Raw genomic sequence first — 19,116 nt, 5'->3', positions numbered from 1 at the left:
TCTCCCAAACTAATCCCCTCCCACACCCCTTCCTCTCACTTCCTCTCACGCCCCCTTCCCAGCATTGTACTCCAAGTCCTTCACCCCTCTGTCCCCTCCGATGGTCAGTGAGTCCCTCCCTCCTCTCGCCTTGTGTTATGTGTCTCAAGCCTGGAGATTAACGGAACAAGTAGAGAAACTTTGTCATAAAATGGAACGTATTGCGAAGGATTTTAAAAGAACGATATAGAGGACGGTAAAATAGGGTGGATGAAATTTGAGTTCTAAAATGTTGTCCGAAAGGATATTGTTTAGTTATCGTTTTACTTTTACGCTGCAGACGAATTATGGCTCAACTTTAAGAATAAAAAAAATAGCCCCTTCTATGAAACCTTAAATGTAATAGATCAATTCATAGATAGATGGATAGATAAAGGTATAGATAGATAGTTAGAGGGATAGATACATAGGTAGATAAACAAATAGATAGACTAATCGATTGATAGAGCTACATAGATACATACATATTTATCTTAGACGATGGGAGCAGTGTAAACTATCAAGATCTTAGCATCCATTAAAGTGAAAACATGGAAGGGCTACGAAACCCGGCAAAGGAGGGCCGAGCTGAGGCGGACGGGGACGAGAGCTGACACAGGGAGCAGCAGACACCATGGAGACCCGCATTTGGGAGGATGTGTAAAAAAAATAAGAAAAGGAAAAGTAGGTCGAGGGGACGAAATCGATTCCATCTCCGTGAAGAGTCGCGTGATAAACCAAGTGTGCTCCGCCTCCGCGCCCGAGAGAAGACCTCTGGTGGACCTAATTAAAGTTTTCTAATAAAACTGATCACGTAAGAGCCGAGTTTGGGATGCCACTTGGTAGTTATCGCGCACAAAGACGAAAAACGTTGCCACTGGTGCTGAATCGAAATGTTCACCTCGTCAAGGCCTTTTGTTTCATTCAACTGTGTGAGTGCATGTATGTATGTATGTATGTATGTATGTGTGAGAGAGAGAGAGAGAGAGAGAGAGAGAGAGAGAGAGAGAGAGAGAGAGAGAGAGAGAGAGAGAGAGAGTTTTAAGAAAGAAGTTTTGTTGTTCATTCATAATTTAACACAACACATGATATTTAGGCTGATAATATGATGGCATTTTCCACAAACATTACATTTCGTAGAGAGGGTGTGTGTGTGTGTGTGTGTGTGTGTGTGTGTGTGTGTGTGTGTGTGTGTGTGTGTGTACAGCAGCACCTGCCGGGCCACGTGCAGCAGGTGCCTCCCATGTGGGTCACTGTGCCAGGGTCGCCCGGGCCACCCCCCCCCCCCCCCCCCCCTCCGCAGCCCCTCACACCTGTCCTCTCCCGCAGGTAACTCTGAGCATCTCCATCATAATCTCTCTCCACGTGTTCTTCCTGCTCGTGGTGGAAATCATCACGACCAACTCCCACGTGGTTCATCTGCTCGGCAAGTACCTCATATTCGCCATGATCCTCGTCTCAATCAGGTGAGCCGCAGTGGGGCCTTGGGGGGGGGGGGGGGGGCCACAGAGTGGGGGGTGGTGGAGTGGGAAGGGAAGGTCTCTGTGTAAAGTATTCATCTCATTGCTCTTGGCTGTACACTTCGCATTGCTGCCACTTACTCAGCCGCTGCTAAATGTGTATTTGCCTATTCATTTTTATCATCCCCGTAAAAGCAGCAAAAGCTTAATTAATATTTGTTCATAAAACAAGAGAAAAATATTTTTAAATAATTGTGGAGGCCCAGTGTGCTCCTCGGGCGGTATTACGTTAACTTTATTGTAAAAGTGATGAACATTGACCCACATACATCGTAATTGGAATTCGGGACTTTACAATTTGTTTGCTGTTCGTTTTTTCGTTCCCGAAAATATATTATCATAAGGTTTGGCATTCAGGTATTTCAGGTTTTGGCGAGCCTTGAAAATCTGGCATGAAAAAAATACACTTTTGTGCTGATGGAAGGATACGAGAGCCGGTTTTCACATCTGATAACACCAAAACAATACTGCGTTTTATAATTTTACTGAAAACATTATATATTTGTCGCCTGACGCTGGAAATACTCCGTCTGGGCCGTCGGGAATCCGTCGTTCAATACAGCTTGTAGTAAACCCGGCACGTGTTCCTTTGTGCGGATAAAGAAAATAATACAAGATGGACTGAATATTACCAAGCGCAGCAACATCAGAAGCAGCAGCAACAGCAAGAACAACAGCAAAATCTTCATCACCATCATCTTCGTCATCATCATCATCATCATCATTAGTAGTATCATCACCTCTACCACCGCCATCAACATCACCACCATCACCACCACCGCCGCCATCAGCAAAGAACCACCGAAAAAAAAAAAATCCTAATAGATTCAAGATCAATAAACATTAATTATTTGTTTTAGTTCTTTCAGCCGCAGGGATCGGCTTTGTGTAAATCACGAGCAGATTATTGTGGGAGCCGTTTGTGCTGCCTTATTACTATTATTTTTTTCGTTGTAAACCTGAAGGAACGAAAATATTATAGAGCATTTTTTTTCCTCAAGTTATAATGTGTGTATTCAAATCAGACGCTAAATTAAGCCTAACTATTTAACGTCAGTGTAACGATTCATGCTGGCAACTGAAAGAAAATTAAATATGATGATTAATACGATGAGGAGGAGGAGGAGGAGGAGGAGGAGGAGGAAGACGATGATGATGGTGATGATGATGATGATGGTGGTGATAATGATTGTGGTGACAGCAGATGTAGTGTTAAACGTGTGTAACGAACATTCATTTAACGGAAAACGTGGTGATCGTCAAGCTTTTTATCTCTTGTATTCTTATGTATTTAGTTGCTTTTAAAGACGTTTGTTGAGTTAGTTTGCTCCTTTATCGTCAGGCGTCTTATTTGTCTTGTTTGGGACGTAGAAGTATGAGGAAGGGCACACTAACCCCCAAATTTACACTAATGGCATGGGGAGGGTTGCTTTGGGTTTGCTCTTGTCCTTAATAATTGGCTGGAGTGGGGTGAAGGAGGGGAATGGTGGCACTAGCTTCCCCAGGGTCCTCTCATTACCCCCCACCTTCCCCAGCGATCCCCATGCTCAGCGGGGAGGCTTTGTCCGTGCACTTTGGCAGCTTAATCTTGTTCACTGATTAGGCGAGATTTTAGCCGCCGAGTCGCCAAGGATGGACGAACCTAACCCAATCATGAGCCTCACAAAGCTTCTCCTCCCCATCCTCCTCCTCCTCCTCCTCCTCCTCCTCCTCCTCCTCCTCCTCCTCCTCCTCCTCCTCCTCCCCTGTCGCCCCGAGGTGGATGCAATGATGGAAGGAGCAAATGGGAGATGAGGAAAGTTAAGAAAATTGGAACCAGTCGCCTGCCTGACCCTTCCTCGCTCACGTGGCTGGTGTTGGATGTTCTCTCTCTCTCTCTCTCTCTCTCTCTCTCTCTCTCATTTTCCCTCTTCCTCCGTCTTCCCGCCCTGCCTTGCTTCCGGGTTAGCGGTTGTGCTGTTTCCATAAATATCCATTAGAGAGAGTAAGGCTCCCTCTCAGCCACCCTCCAAGGACTGTGAGCCTCTTCCGCTATCCCTCCCCCGCTCCTCCACCTCCCTTCCACCACCCATCTCCCACCCCTCTACCCTCTCTTTTCCTAGCATCTGCATACGAACCCGCCACCACCATCACCACCACCACTATCACCATCACCCCCAGCTCTTCGAATCTCCTCCAGCACCCGTTTTTCTTGCCCTTGTCTGTGTCGTCACCTCGTTCTGAAGGTGAAAATGGTATTCCCGCACGCCAATACTTGCCGAGACGTGTGATGAAGGCTATTGAGCTGCATTGTTGGGCGAGACGCGGAAAACCTACAGCAGGGGATGGAAGGGCAGCGGCTGTGGTTGCGGGGAGACATCAAGGTGTTGGGTGGGTGAGGGTGCGGGGGCGTGTGTGTGTGTGTGTGTGTGTGTGTGTGTGTGTGTGAGCCTCTGTTGCGGTGGAATTGAGCGACAGTTTCGATATGCACGTGGGCGTGAGACGAGCCTGGAGGGTGGCGTTGTGTGCTTGTTCATTGTATACATAGAAATGAAGATTGATTTTGGAGATACAGGAGGAGGAGGAGGAGGTGGTTGTGTTAGCAGTGTTGGTGGTGGTTTTGGGAATTTACCGTCCGTGAAGCTGTTGTATATTGAGAGAGAGAGAGAGAGAGAGAGAGAGAGAGAGAGAGAGAGAGAGAGAGAGAGAGAGAGAGAGACGAGAGAGACGAGAGAATGAAAGAGCGAGTGAGTGCGTGATGGGTGAGTGCGTGCGTGCTTGCTTATTGTGTGTGTGGGCGTATTCGAGTGTTTCTCAACCATCTGGAAGAGTTGTGGGTTGTCATGCGCCGATCCCACCGTTTTATTGTAGTAAGGAATGTAACGTCCCCGCCATGAAAGTCATTTACGTCCTCTCGTGATATTTATGGAGCCATTTGTTCACCGGCAACGTTGACTCGTCGTTGGAGACGTTAACGAGCCTACTATACTTTCCCTCGGCTTTGTTTTAGCTTCGTTACTTCAAATATTTACCAAGGCTTGTTACTGCTTTCGTGAGGACGGGACACGTGTGATGACGACCAGCAGTTTTAAGTTTCTCATTTGCTTCGTAATTATCAAACCGTATCTTTTTTTTCTTTTTTTTTTACAGCAAAGGAAACAGCTCAAGGCCAAGAAAAAAAAAGAAGACTGAAAAAAAGCCTGCTAATCACTGCTTCTATATAAAAGAGTAAAGAGGAGTGGTGGAGTGGTATACCTAAGCTTAAATATCGCATCTACAGTTAGTATTTCTTAGGGCAAAGGGGATAGGCCAAAAAATCACGCTACTCTCAAAAAGAATACAGAAGACTCCTAAAGAAAAAGGTTGATCTAATTGCACCATGTACTCACTTGCTTCATGATTATCAAACTGTCCATCTAAGCTTAAGTATTGCATCTATAGCCAGTATTTCTTAAGGTAAAGGGAATAGGAAGAAGAAAAAAACGCTGCTCCCAACAAGAATACAGAAGATCCAAAAAATACAGTGATCTAATTTAGTCCCAGTAAGATAGTCATTGTTGCTGTTTGTTTTTCTTATGCCGGATACACACTCACAAACTTTCTTCTCTCTCAACCCCCGCCCCGCCCCGTCCCGCAGTATATGTGTGACGGTTCTGGTGCTCAACGTTCACTTCCGGTCGCCCCAAACACATAAAATGGCGCCCTGGGTAAGGAGGGTCTTCATCCACATACTGCCGCGCCTCCTCATCATGAAGCGGCCCCAGTACCAGCTCAACAAACACAGGTACGGTCGGGCAGGGCGGAGGGGGAGGGGGACACATCGGAGAGGGCTAATTGTGGGCATTTTTCCAGCAGGATGACAAGTGGTGTTGGTGCCCCGTCTGCTGCATAGGGTGGCGGCCGCTGCAGTGCCCTTGGTGGGGTGATGGTGTTGTGGGTGTGTCTACAGGAGGGTGTGGATGTGAGGAAGGGAGGGTGGCTACTGGCAGAGTGTTAGGGCAGCGTGCAAGGCGGGGAGGTGATGCACAGACGTCGTGGCGAGTGGTGGTGAGTGGGAGTGTATCTGTTGTGGCACTGGCGCTCTGGTGAGGGTTTTCCAGCGTTCTCGAGGTGGATCTCTAAGGGAACGTGTGGGTGTGGCCGGTGGTTGAATGCGTGAGGCAGAGTGAGACAAGACATGGGGACAGGCTGGTGAGGCTTCCTGTAGCAGAGTCGAGACCTCCTGAGCATCACGAGTGGCGGGCCGTAGGGGGCCGTCGTGCCCTCCCCCCGGCGGCACACCCCTGGGCTCTACTCTCCTAGCTGAAGCCTGTGTATGGGGAATTCAGTCTGCGTGTAAAAGTATAATGTTGCCTTTAAATGTATAATTATGTATGTACATATGTAGATCTTCACATGTGTATAAGAGTATATGTGTACATAAACTAGATATACGCATGTATGTGTGTATATAAAATCCTTATAGATATGTTTATGTGTGTATATTTAGACTGATACACATATTTGTGTATACATATTCATTTCATGGTCGCAGTTTTCCTTGATTTATGATAAACAGGATGACTACACAAGTCTGTTCAAAGGGTTGTGAATCTTACTGAGTGAGATGCAATCCGATCTGGTTGATTAAACCCAACATTTTTATAGCCCATTTTGCAGCTCGTGTCGTAATTCACAAAATATAAACACAAGTCTTCTAGTAATGTCGATGGAAGAAGCCAATAATGACAAGAGCATGAGCGACATGGAGGTTACCGGGGTCTTGGTAGCCACAAAATATTGCAAAATAAGCACGATGAGGGGCTTACTTGTTGCGGTCACGTCCCTCCCAGCCACCAGGCCCAGCGGCCGGGGCAAGAGCTCGAAGCCACAGACAATTAACCAAAGAATTTAGTATTTTACCTTTCTCTTTTAACTTGTAAAGCACTAACGAGCGGCTAGTAGCGGGTAATTATAGGGAGCTTACTTCTAACAAGAGACTTGTTGCTGAAGTAATGGGAGAGCCTTACTTTCTCTAATTGCAGTAATAATACTCGCGCCGCTTCGAATCTCCGCTTCCACAGCAGAAAATAGGACGATGCAGCCTGTCCTCTCTCAGTCGTCCTCGTCCTCAGTGTCACGCAATTTCCAGTTCCTGTGCATCAAACAGTCGTCACTTACTTTGGCTCCAAGGCACAAGTTGCTCTTCCTACGCTCGCCTTTGAACAGACTTGACTAAAAGTTAGTAACCTAGGCTAGGCTGGGCCGCTGCCTCCGCTGCTCACGCGAGGCCACACCGCCCCAGGTGGACACTTACTGGAATAAAGGCGTGTGTGTGTGTGTGTGCACACACACACACACACACACACACACACACACACACACACACACACACACACACACACACACACACACACACACACACACACACACACACACACACCACGGCGAAATCCCTGAATTTCCCAAGTAGTCCGTGGTGGCGTGAGCAGCCGAGGCTGTGGCGCCGTGTAGGCGTGTGTTAGCTGTACTGGTATTACCACACGTAGACTATAGCTCCACCCACGCCCTGTAGCCACATCACCTTTGTCCGCACCGGTGATGCCTGGCCTCTTGTTCATAAATTTTTTTCTTTCCGAAGCTTAAAATCTTTACAATTCTCAAAAAAAATCGCAAAATGTCTTGCATCTATCTGATAGTCCAAAGTTTTTGCAACATTAATTAAGATATTTTACTTATTACAACAGATGGCCGAACACGCCATTTCAAATTCTCGTTCACATCTAATAAATTTTCAAAACTCCTTTTTTAAAAAACAGCCACGGAGTTCTACTCTTCGTTTTAACAAGCCATTCTTCCCTTCCCAACTAAAGCTTCTCCAGACACAGTCCCGCAGGCCGGCGGCGGCGGCGTGTTGCCCGGAGCCCCGCGTCGGCCGAGCACAGCCACACCTCACACTTCCACCGCCACCAGACTGCAACTCTCTTTATTTATGCCACATATGTGTGTGTGTTTGTTGCTAATGGCAGACTCACAACATCAGATTCTTCCGTGCAGATTATTACATTTCTAAATATTGTATTGTGACACTGCTCTCTTTTGTTTTGGGATGAAATTATACTAGTTCCACACCTGGCACTTTGACTCATTAGTGTGCACACACACACACACACACACACACACACACACACACACACACACACACACACACACACACACACACACACACACAATCACACACACACACACAATCACACACACACACACACACACACACACACACACACACACACACACACACACACACACACACACACACAGAGCTGGGTAGGTCCATATACAGTACTGGTCATCCCCTAGGAAGAGTGTATCATGACCATATAATTTATGAACAAGGGCAGAGCACAGTGTTTGAGCCTCGCGCTTACCGCTTCCCATCTCTCTCTCCCCCCGCGGCACACCAGCAGTCTGAAAAGGTAAACACACCGCCTCAGCAGCGTGACGTCACGGCAGCGACTAGTCTTGTCCTGGTGGTCGTTGGGATCACTTTTCTCACCCGCTGCTCGCTAGGCCCGCGAGTCGTAAGGGATTGAGGGGCAGGCGTCAGAGCCTATTTAATGCATAACGTCAATGATGTAGCATGGATCTTTTCGCCGTGCTGTGGCATGCCGAGGTTGATCTTTGTTTTCGCTTTCCTTCCTCATCATTCCGTTATGACTCGCGGCGGGTGAGGCGGGTGCCGGCACCACCAGGCAGGCTCGCGGTGCCTGTGGCGCCACTGTGATAAGTAGTCCTGCATGCCTCACCACTCTAATAGATCACTAGACTAACTAATGTAACTATTAGAACATTGGAGCCTTTTTTTCTTAACTGTATAAATATATCTATAATGACAAGAACATTAATTTCTGAGGCATGGTAGTACCGCCGGGATGTTGAGCGTCTCGTGGCGGGTCTCATTTGGCACCAGTGGCTCAGGCATTCACGCCCCTGAATTTTGCTCACTCATGATAAGTTGAGAGATATTTGTTCTCCAGTGTGCTGTAAAGGCATGATAGGTTAGTTAAACCCTTAACGTTAAGTGTCATGCAACATACATAATGCTGTCATATAAGTAGGAAAATACTTTTTAAAAACCTGAACCGAGCCGCGGCCACAGTGCAGACGTAGCGCTGCGCGGGAAGGGTCAGACAGTTGGTCACAGCGCCGCGGGGCACACCACGATGCACTTCTCAAAGTGAACATAAGAACATAAGAACATAGGGAGACTGCAAGAGGCCGAATGTCCTACACAAGGCAGCTCTAGATTCCCCCCCACTACTACCTGTCATCCTCGTCCGTGTAGCGTTCTTTAGAAATATTAAAAGTTTTTTCTAGTTTGCTATTTTCAAAGGACATCCATCGATTGACCATCATAACTTGTGAAGTTGCATTGTATATATAATAAATGGTCACTAAGTATGATGTTCAACTATGTCAACCCGCCTCTATGTAGGTCATTTGACGTAATAGCCAGTAGTATATAATGGCACTCGTAGAGTCGCGGTAAGCTTGTGGTATTGTAGAGCAAACAAAAATTAAGCTTTATATTGTCCTTTGCCTGAGCAACCTTAAATCAGATGTCTTAAATTTTATTCTTTAAACATTATTTTTTCCTTTAATGAGGCCACGCCTCACGGGTGGAGGACAATCATTTGCCCTGAAAACCTGCCAGTCCAATAATGTAACGAGCCTCATATCTCTGGCTCAAGCATAACTAACTACACCACCACTACCTCGGAAGAGATTCGAACTGCTGTCCTTTTGGCTGACAGTCCAACCCTCCGCCACTGAGCTGCCCCGGCCCCTACAAAAGATTAATGTATAAATAACACTTAAGAAATGCCTTGCCATGTGATGCATTTTGCTGTGGCTGCAGTGGCGGCGCGACCCTCCCTGCGCAGCGCTGTGGCGCGGCATAAACTCAGGCAGCCAGCGCCGCCAGAAGGAACCAGTGTCACTAATTAACTGTATCTTTTTCCTTCCTCCTGCCCGCCTTACTCCCTTTACCTCCATAGCGAATTCAAAAGGTAATGGTCCCTTCCTTCTGCAGTACTGGGTGCAGGCAGCAGGCTCGGGGCCGCGGCCAGGTCTCGGCCGGGTGCAGTTCACTGCCCCGTGCTGGGGGCTGCGGGCTGCCCTGCTGCCTGCACGCGTTTTATTATCTTTTTTTTTTTTTTTTTTTTTTCTTAAAAATCTTATTTTTTTATGTAGCAGGAGTATCTGATTCTTTGATTTGTTAGACAGTATTGCTGGTAATCGATATTTTTGTTGAATTTTATCATACATGTCTCAGGCATCAACATATACGTAGAAAGACTCGTGGAGGTGACCATCATGAGGGAAATGAGGTGACGAGTGTAAGCCCAACACCTCGATGCCTCTCACCACTCCACTACGGGAGCGGAAATGGAGCCGTGTTTGCTCGCAGTGTACCACGCGAGGGACGCAGTGTTTAATGAGCGGCGCTCGATGGAGTCTGCTGATCCCTGCTCAGCACACGTAGCTGTGCCGAGTGTTTGGTTACATAAAGACTTCCCGATCTTTCGTCACTAATGTATGAATACTTGAGGCTTGATTCTGCATAAAACGTAACTAAGCTCCTCTTTATTAATACTTACTAATACGTGTGCCGCTACATTGCAATTTTCAATTAACAGTGTTCTTACGGCCTTATGTTGGTGCTGATCCTGAACGATTTTTTTTAATTCGTAATTGTTTTTACACTTGAAAAATTCACAAAGTTTGATATATTTACAACACTGGTGCAGGTACGCGTTCTCTGAATGTTTTCCAGTATGTTTTGTTTTAAATGTTGTTGTTTTTGTGTGTGGCCAAACTTTTCTTGGGATTTTCTTTTTTCTGTTTCATATCGTTGAGCCAGCAGTGTTGTGACCTGTGTATTCTTTTTGTTCCGGCAGCGGCCTCCTCACCGCGGCCAACACTCGCACACGTCCGCCTCAGGCGCCCTTGGCAATACATTTTCTGTTCATGTGTTGGTAACGAGGAGTGAGGAACCCGCTGCCCATTGCCCCTTTTAGGGTGTTATTTTAAGTTTCTCACACTTCTAACCTAAGTGTCTAACTATACAGTAATTTTAAGTAATTCTGGTCATTAACAATTCATGTAGTATATATACATAAATAAATAAATAACTTAACTTTCCCAATAAGTAATAATTTTTGAAATTCAATTTAATGTACACTTTGTAATGTTGAGTAACTTTTCTTTATTTGCATTGATGTCACGTAGCATGAATGTCTTACTTGTACAATGTGCACATCCCTGCCGCCGCCGCCACCACCTCCACAACACTGCCAACACTGCAACACAGCACGACCACCTCCGACAACACAGCCCTTCACATCTACCACATATGAACCAGCAACACACCAACACCATTATCCCTGGAAACACACCACCAGCACATCACCACTACTCTCCTCAATAACCCCAGCCACCACCACACCTAATATCATCACGTCCATGAACTTCCACCACCACAACTAACCTCCACCACTAACCCTCACCTCCACCACCACCATCACCACTACTAACCACCACTGTAATAAACTGACGCGGCCCTTCCCCCTTTAGCCTGTTGACACCAGGAGGCAACACCAAGCCTAACAGGTAAGGTTCTCATCCCTTTTGTCTTCCTCTTTGGAGCGTCTCAAGGCATGTATAGGGCTCCCAGGGCACCAGAAGCAAGTCTATCGATCAGAATCTTCTATCAATGGTTACTAGTCCGTCTCGACCTGCATCACACGCCCATGTCACTCCCAAGACCAACAATATACATCAATCAGTGTTCCCAGCCATTCGTCATCCATATTAGTGGTCTCATTGTGCCTCAGAGTCATACCATTCTCACTAGTCATCTCTCTAAGTTGCCGCCATTCACACCATTGGCCTCAGGTATTGACACCGCCTATTCCTGTTCATTGTCTCTGAGTCCATTTAATGCACGCCACAGGTCTCGGCCACCTTCACTTACACCACTGGCTTATCTCATCGCTCATTCCTGCATACAGTGTGTCGGGTGCCTCAGCGGGTATGGTGGTTAGCTCGCGACCGAGAAGCTGCAAGTTAAAACCTAGCTCGTGGGTTCTCGCTGAGAGAGTTAGGGCCCTCCTGTAGCCCTCGCAAAGCTGCATGGTCTTGGCTACTTAGCTCGGAGGGATTATTTAGTCATCCACACACCAGTATGATATCGTCTCACCCGATGCCATACCCACAAGGGGGTCTCAGCATCACTATCATTCTCGCCACAGCTCAAATTCACTCTCATTCACACTCATGATCTTAGCTTTTATACTACTCACGCCAGTCTTCCGTGTCACGTCACCTTTCATAAAAGCGTCTCCAGTCACCTCCATCCCTACCATCGGCATCGCTTTGTCACTGTCACGAGTAGTAGCGGCCACCATAGCGGAGACTCGGGCACCATTCATCACGAGTCTCCATCACCTCGCCGTGCGGGGGGTGTACATAGTAGTGCATGTGTCGCCACAGCCTCACTCACGCATCTGACGGCCGGGCGAGGGACGCGTTGGAAGTACGTAAGACGCCTTCACTCATGGTAGTTTGGTGTTGTTTAGATCGGTAGTGCTTTCAGGCAACCACTTGTGATATAGAAAGGTACTAAAGGTAGAACTAGTCGCATTAATAATAATAATAATAATAATAATAATAATAATAATAATAATAATAATAATAATAATAATAATAATAATAATAATAATAATAACAAAAAATAATAATAATAACAATATTAATAGTAACAATAATAGTAGTAGAAATAATAATAATAATAATAATAATAATAATAATAATAATAATAATAATAATAATAATAATAATGATAATAATAATAATAATAATAATAACGATAGTAATGATAATAATAAACCCGTACCCTCCAGTAATAAACGCTATATATATATATATATATATATATATATATATATATATATATATATATATATATATATATATATATATATATATATATATATATATATATATATATATATATAAAATTGTGATGAATAATGATATATAATGATATTAATAATTATAATAATAATGATAATAATAATAATAACAATGACTAATGCGGCACAACAGTGACGCTAAGCAGTGACAAGGGCGAGTCCGTGTGTGGGACGTAGCAGGCCCCATGGCGGGCGTTCTGTTAATCGTTCTAAATCTATTTATTTATCCGCGTCTTCCTTTATGCCTTAAATGGATCTCCTGGGACACGTTAGCATGACAAAAAAGTGGTAATGAAGGTAACTCGAGGTCAGCCTCCTGAAGTGTGTTCTAAGTTTGTTTTCTTTCCTCTCTCTCGTTGCCGAGACTCGAGTCGCGTAGGTCAAAGGGCGCGGCAGGCGGGGCATGATGAATGTCACGTACTCGTATTTCTTTACTCAGGGTCAGCGGTGTGATTCTCAGCGCACACGACTTACAACTGAGGCGTCCTGGAATCGGTACCCTCGCCGCTGTGGCATTACGTGACTCAATATGTTACGGTCGGAGAGATGCAAACACGCCTCGTGATGAAAAAAAAATGTTCTTGCTTCAGTTGGTTAATCCTGTCATTTATTCACGAATTATCATTTGGTTCATTTGTTTTACTATTTTAAATACATTTGAGTGATTTTAACGCGCGCCTCCCCGGCCACACGAGCCGCCCACACTCACGCCGCTGGGTTCCAGGCCCTTTCTGCCCCGCCCGCCGGGTGAGGCGCCGGTAACTAATGAAATTAATAAAGAAAGCTTGTAAATTCATGAAAAATTATAATGGTTATGATAATACGATGACGATTACAATAATAACAACATGTAATATAATAATAATAATAATAATAATAATAATAATAATAATAATAATAATAATAATAATAATAATAATAATAATAATAATAATAATAATAATAATGTAATTACAATATTAACAAAATTATATAATGATGATAATCATAATAATTATAATAATAATAATAAAAAATAATAATAATAAAGCGCTATAGCTGTGTAATTATGCAAGTAAGTTGTGTGCTTCTTTCCAAAGGAGAATGGATATTACAGCATAGTTTTTTAATTTTTCAATGATGCCTCAAGAGCGTGTGTGTGTGTGTGTGTGTGTGTGTGTGTGTGTGTGTGTGTGTGTGTGTGTGTGTGTGTGTGTGTGTGTGTGTGTGTGTGTGTGTGTGTGTGTGTGTCCTTCAGTTGCTCCGTGTTAGGGTCACGCCATCTTCACCACGCTTGCTTCACTGTGTGTTGTAAAAGCTTCAGGCTTTGAATGTGGACTTGGAACACACTGCAGCGGTGCGTCTTCTGCTGCGTTTATGGCGGCTGTCTTTTCGTTGCCTCTCTTGACTGTGTTCTGCCTTCCACTCACCGCAGCACCGTCGGGCACAGAGCACTTGCCTCCTTCTGAACAGCTGTGGGTCAAGAGACGTGCTGCAGCAAATCAGTGCACAGAATCCTCCACACACACATTCACATGCACACGAACCTTCCATCCTTCTAATAGCGATGTAGCAGAGCAACAGAGATGTACACATTACTTCTTGGTATTCAATTGGCTTTGCTGGAGTTCATATGTCAACATGTCAAAATGCACAAACGTTTCCAATGACAGTCCTTCCTCAGCAACGCAGGTGGTACGAAAAGAGAGCGCTGTGTCACAAACTGTTGATCTAAATATCTCTCTCTCTCTCTCTCTCTCTCGTATAGTTATAGTAATAGTAGAATCGAAAAGGGGGCACGGTTCTTCCTGCTCTGGGTCCTCATCTTCCTCCCCCTCCTCCTCCTGACGCTGCCACTGCCGCTCCTGCTTCTCCTCTTCCTCCTCCACGCATACTCCTTCCCTCCGGCCTCTTCCTCATCCCGACTGTCCCTCCCCCAGTGTGTTCCTGGAGCCCAACCGCGTCATGATCAGCACTTGTAACGGGAACGAGATGCAGGACAGCTTCTACCGGCCGCAGTACGACGACAGCCTCTACAAAAACAACGAAAACCCCAACCTGCCGTACGACACCCCTCTCCATCGCCGCCCCAACGACTTCTCCCCGTGAGTAGCCTCCACCCTCCCGCGCGGGGGTGAGGCGGCCCGGCTGGATCTGTGTATCTCCCTCCCCCACCACCCACCACCCTCCTCTGTATCTTGGGACTGACGGCCTCTTCTTCCTCGTCGTGGAAAACGTCTGTGGAAGTGGAAGTGCCCGCCCGGGATCGTTGTGTGTGTCCTCTTGTAGACGTTGGACCCTGTTCCCTTGTTGCTACTACTACTACTACCACTACTACTACTACCACCCGTACTACTACTACCACTACTACTACTACCACCCGTACTACTACTACCACTACTACTACTACCCGTTTTACTACTACTACCACTACTACTACTACTGGTTGGAACCTTCCCTGAACGTCTGTCTAACAAGGCGTAATCTTCGGCGTTTTGCTTTCCTTACCACCTCCACCGCAAGCAATTCTTCCCCTCTGGCATGGTTGTGGTAGTTCGAATTTTCCGATCGTGTGTGTTGTCTGCATGTGTGTGTGTGTGTGTGTGTGTGTGTGTGTGTGTGTGTGTGTGTGTGTGTTGTGGAATGACCCGTCCAACCCTCCGCCACTAGTGTGTTTCTGCACCGAGAACAACGATCACAGCAACAACCACAACAACAAGAACAGGAAGCGCCCATTCATTAGGCCGTCAGTCATACACCCTCAGCCACAACCCACTTGATTTTTCTCCCAAAAGTTTCCGAGGCAGCTGCGGCTCTTGTGTTCCCCCTCTGATACGGGCGCTCGCTCCGCCGCCGCACGTAAAAAGGTCGCTCAGAGGCACTAAAAGGCCCGACACAAACCCCTCCAACCGATAGCTCACAGTGACGATACAGAAACTCCATATCGTCGTCAGCCTTACCTGTGTATCCAACCCGTATACGTCTTCTACAGTGTTACCGCGTGCACCTGTTCCTCTGTAGCCACCGGAATCATACAGCAATTTCTGGTCACATTAAAGACTAATTATTATTATTATTATTATTATTATTATTATTATTATTATTATTATTATTATTATTATTATTATTATTATTATTATTATTATCATTTTCAGTGGAGTATATTTCACAAACGCCCGGTCATTTCTTGCTTTTCCTTTCTTTTGATTAACTTTATTTCTCATCCATCAGTCTTTGCAGCCGTGTGTTTTCATCCGTCTAATGTGTTTGTCTCTGTCCAGTATGACGGACGGGCCCTTCTCCACCACCTGTCGCATCCACGGCTCCACCAACATCCACGAGGACGCCTACACGCTCGAGGACGCCGACAAGAGTCCCACTTTTCGTCCCTTTCAACACAATCTTCCGCACTGCTCGCCGGAGGTTCACCGCACGTGCTGGTGTGTCAACTTCATCGCCGAGCACACCAGACTCAAGGAGGACTCGACCAAGGTGCTGCTGGGGTGCTGAAGGTGGCTTTTAGCGGGTTCAGTAACTCATTTAGTAGTATCAATAACGTTACTGGTTTTCGATAGAGTAATTTGTAAATGTTTGCCTCAGAGCTGCTTTTCTACAAACTGTGACTTAGTGAGTCTCCTTCCATTCTTGAATATCCTTGTGAGATGATGTCATACTAGGCAAGTGAGGCTGTTGTTACTGATACCATTGCGTCATGTTGCAGGTGAAGGAGGATTGGAAGTACGTGGCCATGGTGCTGGACCGACTCTTCCTGTGGATCTTTACCCTGGCGGTGCTAGTGGGCACGGCCGGCATCATCCTGCAGGCGCCCTCCCTCTACGATGACCGGGTGCCCCTCGACAAGTTTCTCTCAGATGTGTACCGTCACCAACGCTTAAATGGCTAAGTCCTTTTGTTGTGTGGCCGCCCCTGACCCCACACCCCTTCCGTCACCACCATCTACCCTAGCAGACTCAACTAGCTTCCGAAGACAGGTGCCTAAGAGGACAGAGAGAGGCGGCATTGACACAAGCCAGGACACGTGAGGACAGCAGCTGTGGCCGAACAAAACCCTCTAGACTTGCTCCTCGCTGCGTGACCACCCACCACAGACTCTCCTTGACGCCAGGCGAGGCTCGAGCCCGAAAAGCTCCGTGGCCGCCCAAAGCTCTCTGGTGGAAGACTCAGAGTTCACAGTGGACACAGGCTTGAAGTTTTTGTACTGCTCTGTAAACCCTCGTGACGATGTTCCCGCCGTGGCTGACGAGAACCCTCCCTCCCTTCCCGGCGTGTGTAGCGCTGTGTTTTCTGCGGACCATTGTGATTTTACTATAAAGACAGTGTTAAGATGACGCGATGTAACAAAGATGTGCAAAATTCAGCTATATAAACTTTCTCTCGATCTATCTATCTCCGTCTATCTCTATCTATCTATCTCCCTATCTATCTGTCTATCTCACACAGAAATACAGCAGCCGACCATTGCTACATTTATCCATGTTCTTCCACCGCACAAAATCATCGTCACAGACCTAACCAAAGTCACAATCATCAGAACCCTCGCCATATCAGCCCCATCACCACCACCCTCCTCCGCCATCACCATTCCAGCACCACATACCTGACCCTGCCATCACCCGTCAGCATCACACACCCCAGCTAACGCCACCACCACTACCACGCCCTCACCTCTCGCCACCCCCACCTTCACCCCTCCCCCTCACCTAGACGGGCTGGACTGTACACCTGTTGTCTCACGCACGTAACTCACCATCCACGTGTGGCTGCCCATCACACTCCTCGGGTTTGTGAACGCTGGTGAAGACAATCATTGACAAGGAAAAGTTAGCGGGTGTTGCGGTGGAGAAAACAATGCCACTTGTCCATAGGAGGAAGACAAAGAAATGGTGAGAGGAAACGTGATCCATATAAAGAGAACAGGAACGGCCGAGTTGCTTCCTTCAGTGACGAACAGTGACAATATGAAGATGACGAACATGGATGTGAGGACGACAACAAAGCTAGTGTGTTAGAAAGACGATATCGAAGCTAATGTGTTGTGGAGGCAAAACAGTTCAGACAGCAGACGTGTGCATCAATGAAGACAACAAAACTGGTTTGTATGAAAACAAGAACGAAGCATCACGAGAGGGATAACGAAACCAAGGTGTTGTGAAGATGAATTTGCATGTTATGCAGACGACAAGCAAACTCTTGTGTTAGGAAGGTGACAGCAAAACAAATGTTTGAAAGACAACGCAGATGGAGTGTTACTAAAACAGTCAGAACTAGTATGTTGGAAAGACAACAGAGCTACGGCGTTACATGGACAACGAGAATAACGTATTACACTGACTACAATAGAACAGAACAGACGTGTTAAGACATCAAAACTCATTAGAGACAACCGATCTAGCGCCCTGCAAGGACCACAACACACCCAGCATGCTGCAAGTATGACGACACAGCCGGCATGTTGACATGACAAGAAACTCTTACAACACAGACGACATACGCAGCGTGCATAGATGACGACGACAGAACTACAACACTACGAAGACAAGAAGACCATCGTACTGTGGGAACAAGACGGGTGCGTGCTGCGGTGTAGCTAGAGGGACTGGAGCTCCGCGCTGCTGCTATGTGTGTGTGTGTGTGTGTCAGCAGCTCGTCCATCCGCTCTTCCCCATGACTGGCCTCAGCAGAGCCCCGCGGACGTGAACGAGCGTGCACCAGTGCACTGCTTGTTCCGATGGACCAGACGGCTCTCCACTCCAAGTTGTACTTTTGATTATTTTGTACGATAGAATAGACCAAATATCTCGTCTATAAGTGACAATAAGTGACATGGAATTTAATCGGGTGAGAATGCTTCTTTAAGACCGTGTGCGATTTAGAGTTTGTGAGTGATACAGTAGGCAAGCAACCTGAATTTGCTTTGTAGTGCAGAGCAAATGAAGTGCTCAGATTTATTATTATTATTTTTTTTTTTTTACAAACTTCCATCGGACTACCAGGAGGCATAAAAATGCCTCCCATGTGAGGCACCAGGTCGCTGCTGCAGCCGCCAAGGGTTACTGGACGACAAGTGGCAAGCTTCAGAAGCTCACTGAGCCAGTGTGACGCGGCGGGCTGGCCTGAGGCGGGCAGGCTGCGGGGGCCGCCTCGCCCCACGCTGCCCGGCCCTGGGCCCCACTAGCACTACAAATACTGCAGTATTCAGTATTGGAGTTATGATACTGTAAATTGATATATCAAATTGTTGTTGATGATGCTAGATTGATGACATTTGTGAAGCCAATGGCATTGTTATTATAGAAATGACAGAGTTTGTTGTTAAAACCTATATGATCAGACTGTTAAGTATTTTATGATACTGAAAATCTGTAATGTAGGTGACACCCAACAATATTTATGCCCAATCACTGAGGACTATTATCTTCTGATAATTGTGTAATTGGGGTATTTATTTTTATTGCCAAACTTTATAATAATCCTTGCCTTTGTCTTCTTGTACAGAATATAGAACATCTTGTTGATGCTGAATGTTTAGTACGCTAAAGGTTAGCAGATCTTAGCCTTATGCATTGTTGTAATATGGCTCAGTT

General features: G+C 46.1%; 2 protein-coding genes across 5 annotated transcripts in view; both read left to right on the top strand.

Annotated features, from left to right (window-relative positions):
* The window catches only part of LOC126982269 (acetylcholine receptor subunit alpha-like), a gene marked incomplete at its 3' end in the record, with an annotated part of 67,383 nt that extends 65,928 nt beyond the window's left edge, over positions 1–1,455 (top strand). Inside the window, 1 exon segment of the mRNA XM_050834258.1 lies at positions 1,348–1,455. Coding sequence (XP_050690215.1) covers positions 1,348–1,455 — 108 coding nt within the window.
* LOC127009348 (acetylcholine receptor subunit alpha-like) lies at positions 1,443–17,407 on the top strand. Of its 4 annotated transcripts, XM_050882334.1 has the most exons (6): positions 1,443–1,484; positions 5,155–5,301; positions 11,133–11,168; positions 14,452–14,616; positions 15,793–16,003; positions 16,233–17,407. In XM_050882334.1, the coding sequence occupies exons 1-6, from the start codon at positions 1,465–1,467 to the stop codon at positions 16,413–16,415; spliced, it is 762 nt and encodes a 253-aa protein (XP_050738291.1). In that variant the 5' UTR covers positions 1,443–1,464; the 3' UTR covers positions 16,416–17,407. The 4 variants fall into 4 exon arrangements, with proteins under 4 accessions (XP_050738291.1, XP_050738302.1, XP_050738278.1 ...); XM_050882321.1 differs by lacking the exon at positions 1,443–1,484 and having other exon boundaries at positions 4,825–5,301; XM_050882345.1 differs by lacking the exons at positions 1,443–1,484; positions 14,452–14,616 and having other exon boundaries at positions 4,823–5,301.
* Positions 17,408–19,116: the final 1,709 nt, after the last annotated feature.

This window comes from Eriocheir sinensis, chromosome 4, assembly GCF_024679095.1.
Source record: "Eriocheir sinensis breed Jianghai 21 chromosome 4, ASM2467909v1, whole genome shotgun sequence".
Classification (NCBI taxonomy): domain Eukaryota; kingdom Metazoa; phylum Arthropoda; class Malacostraca; order Decapoda; family Varunidae; genus Eriocheir; species Eriocheir sinensis.
The sequence above is the reverse complement of the archived record's forward strand: the minus strand, read 5'-3'. Positions and strand labels throughout refer to the sequence as shown.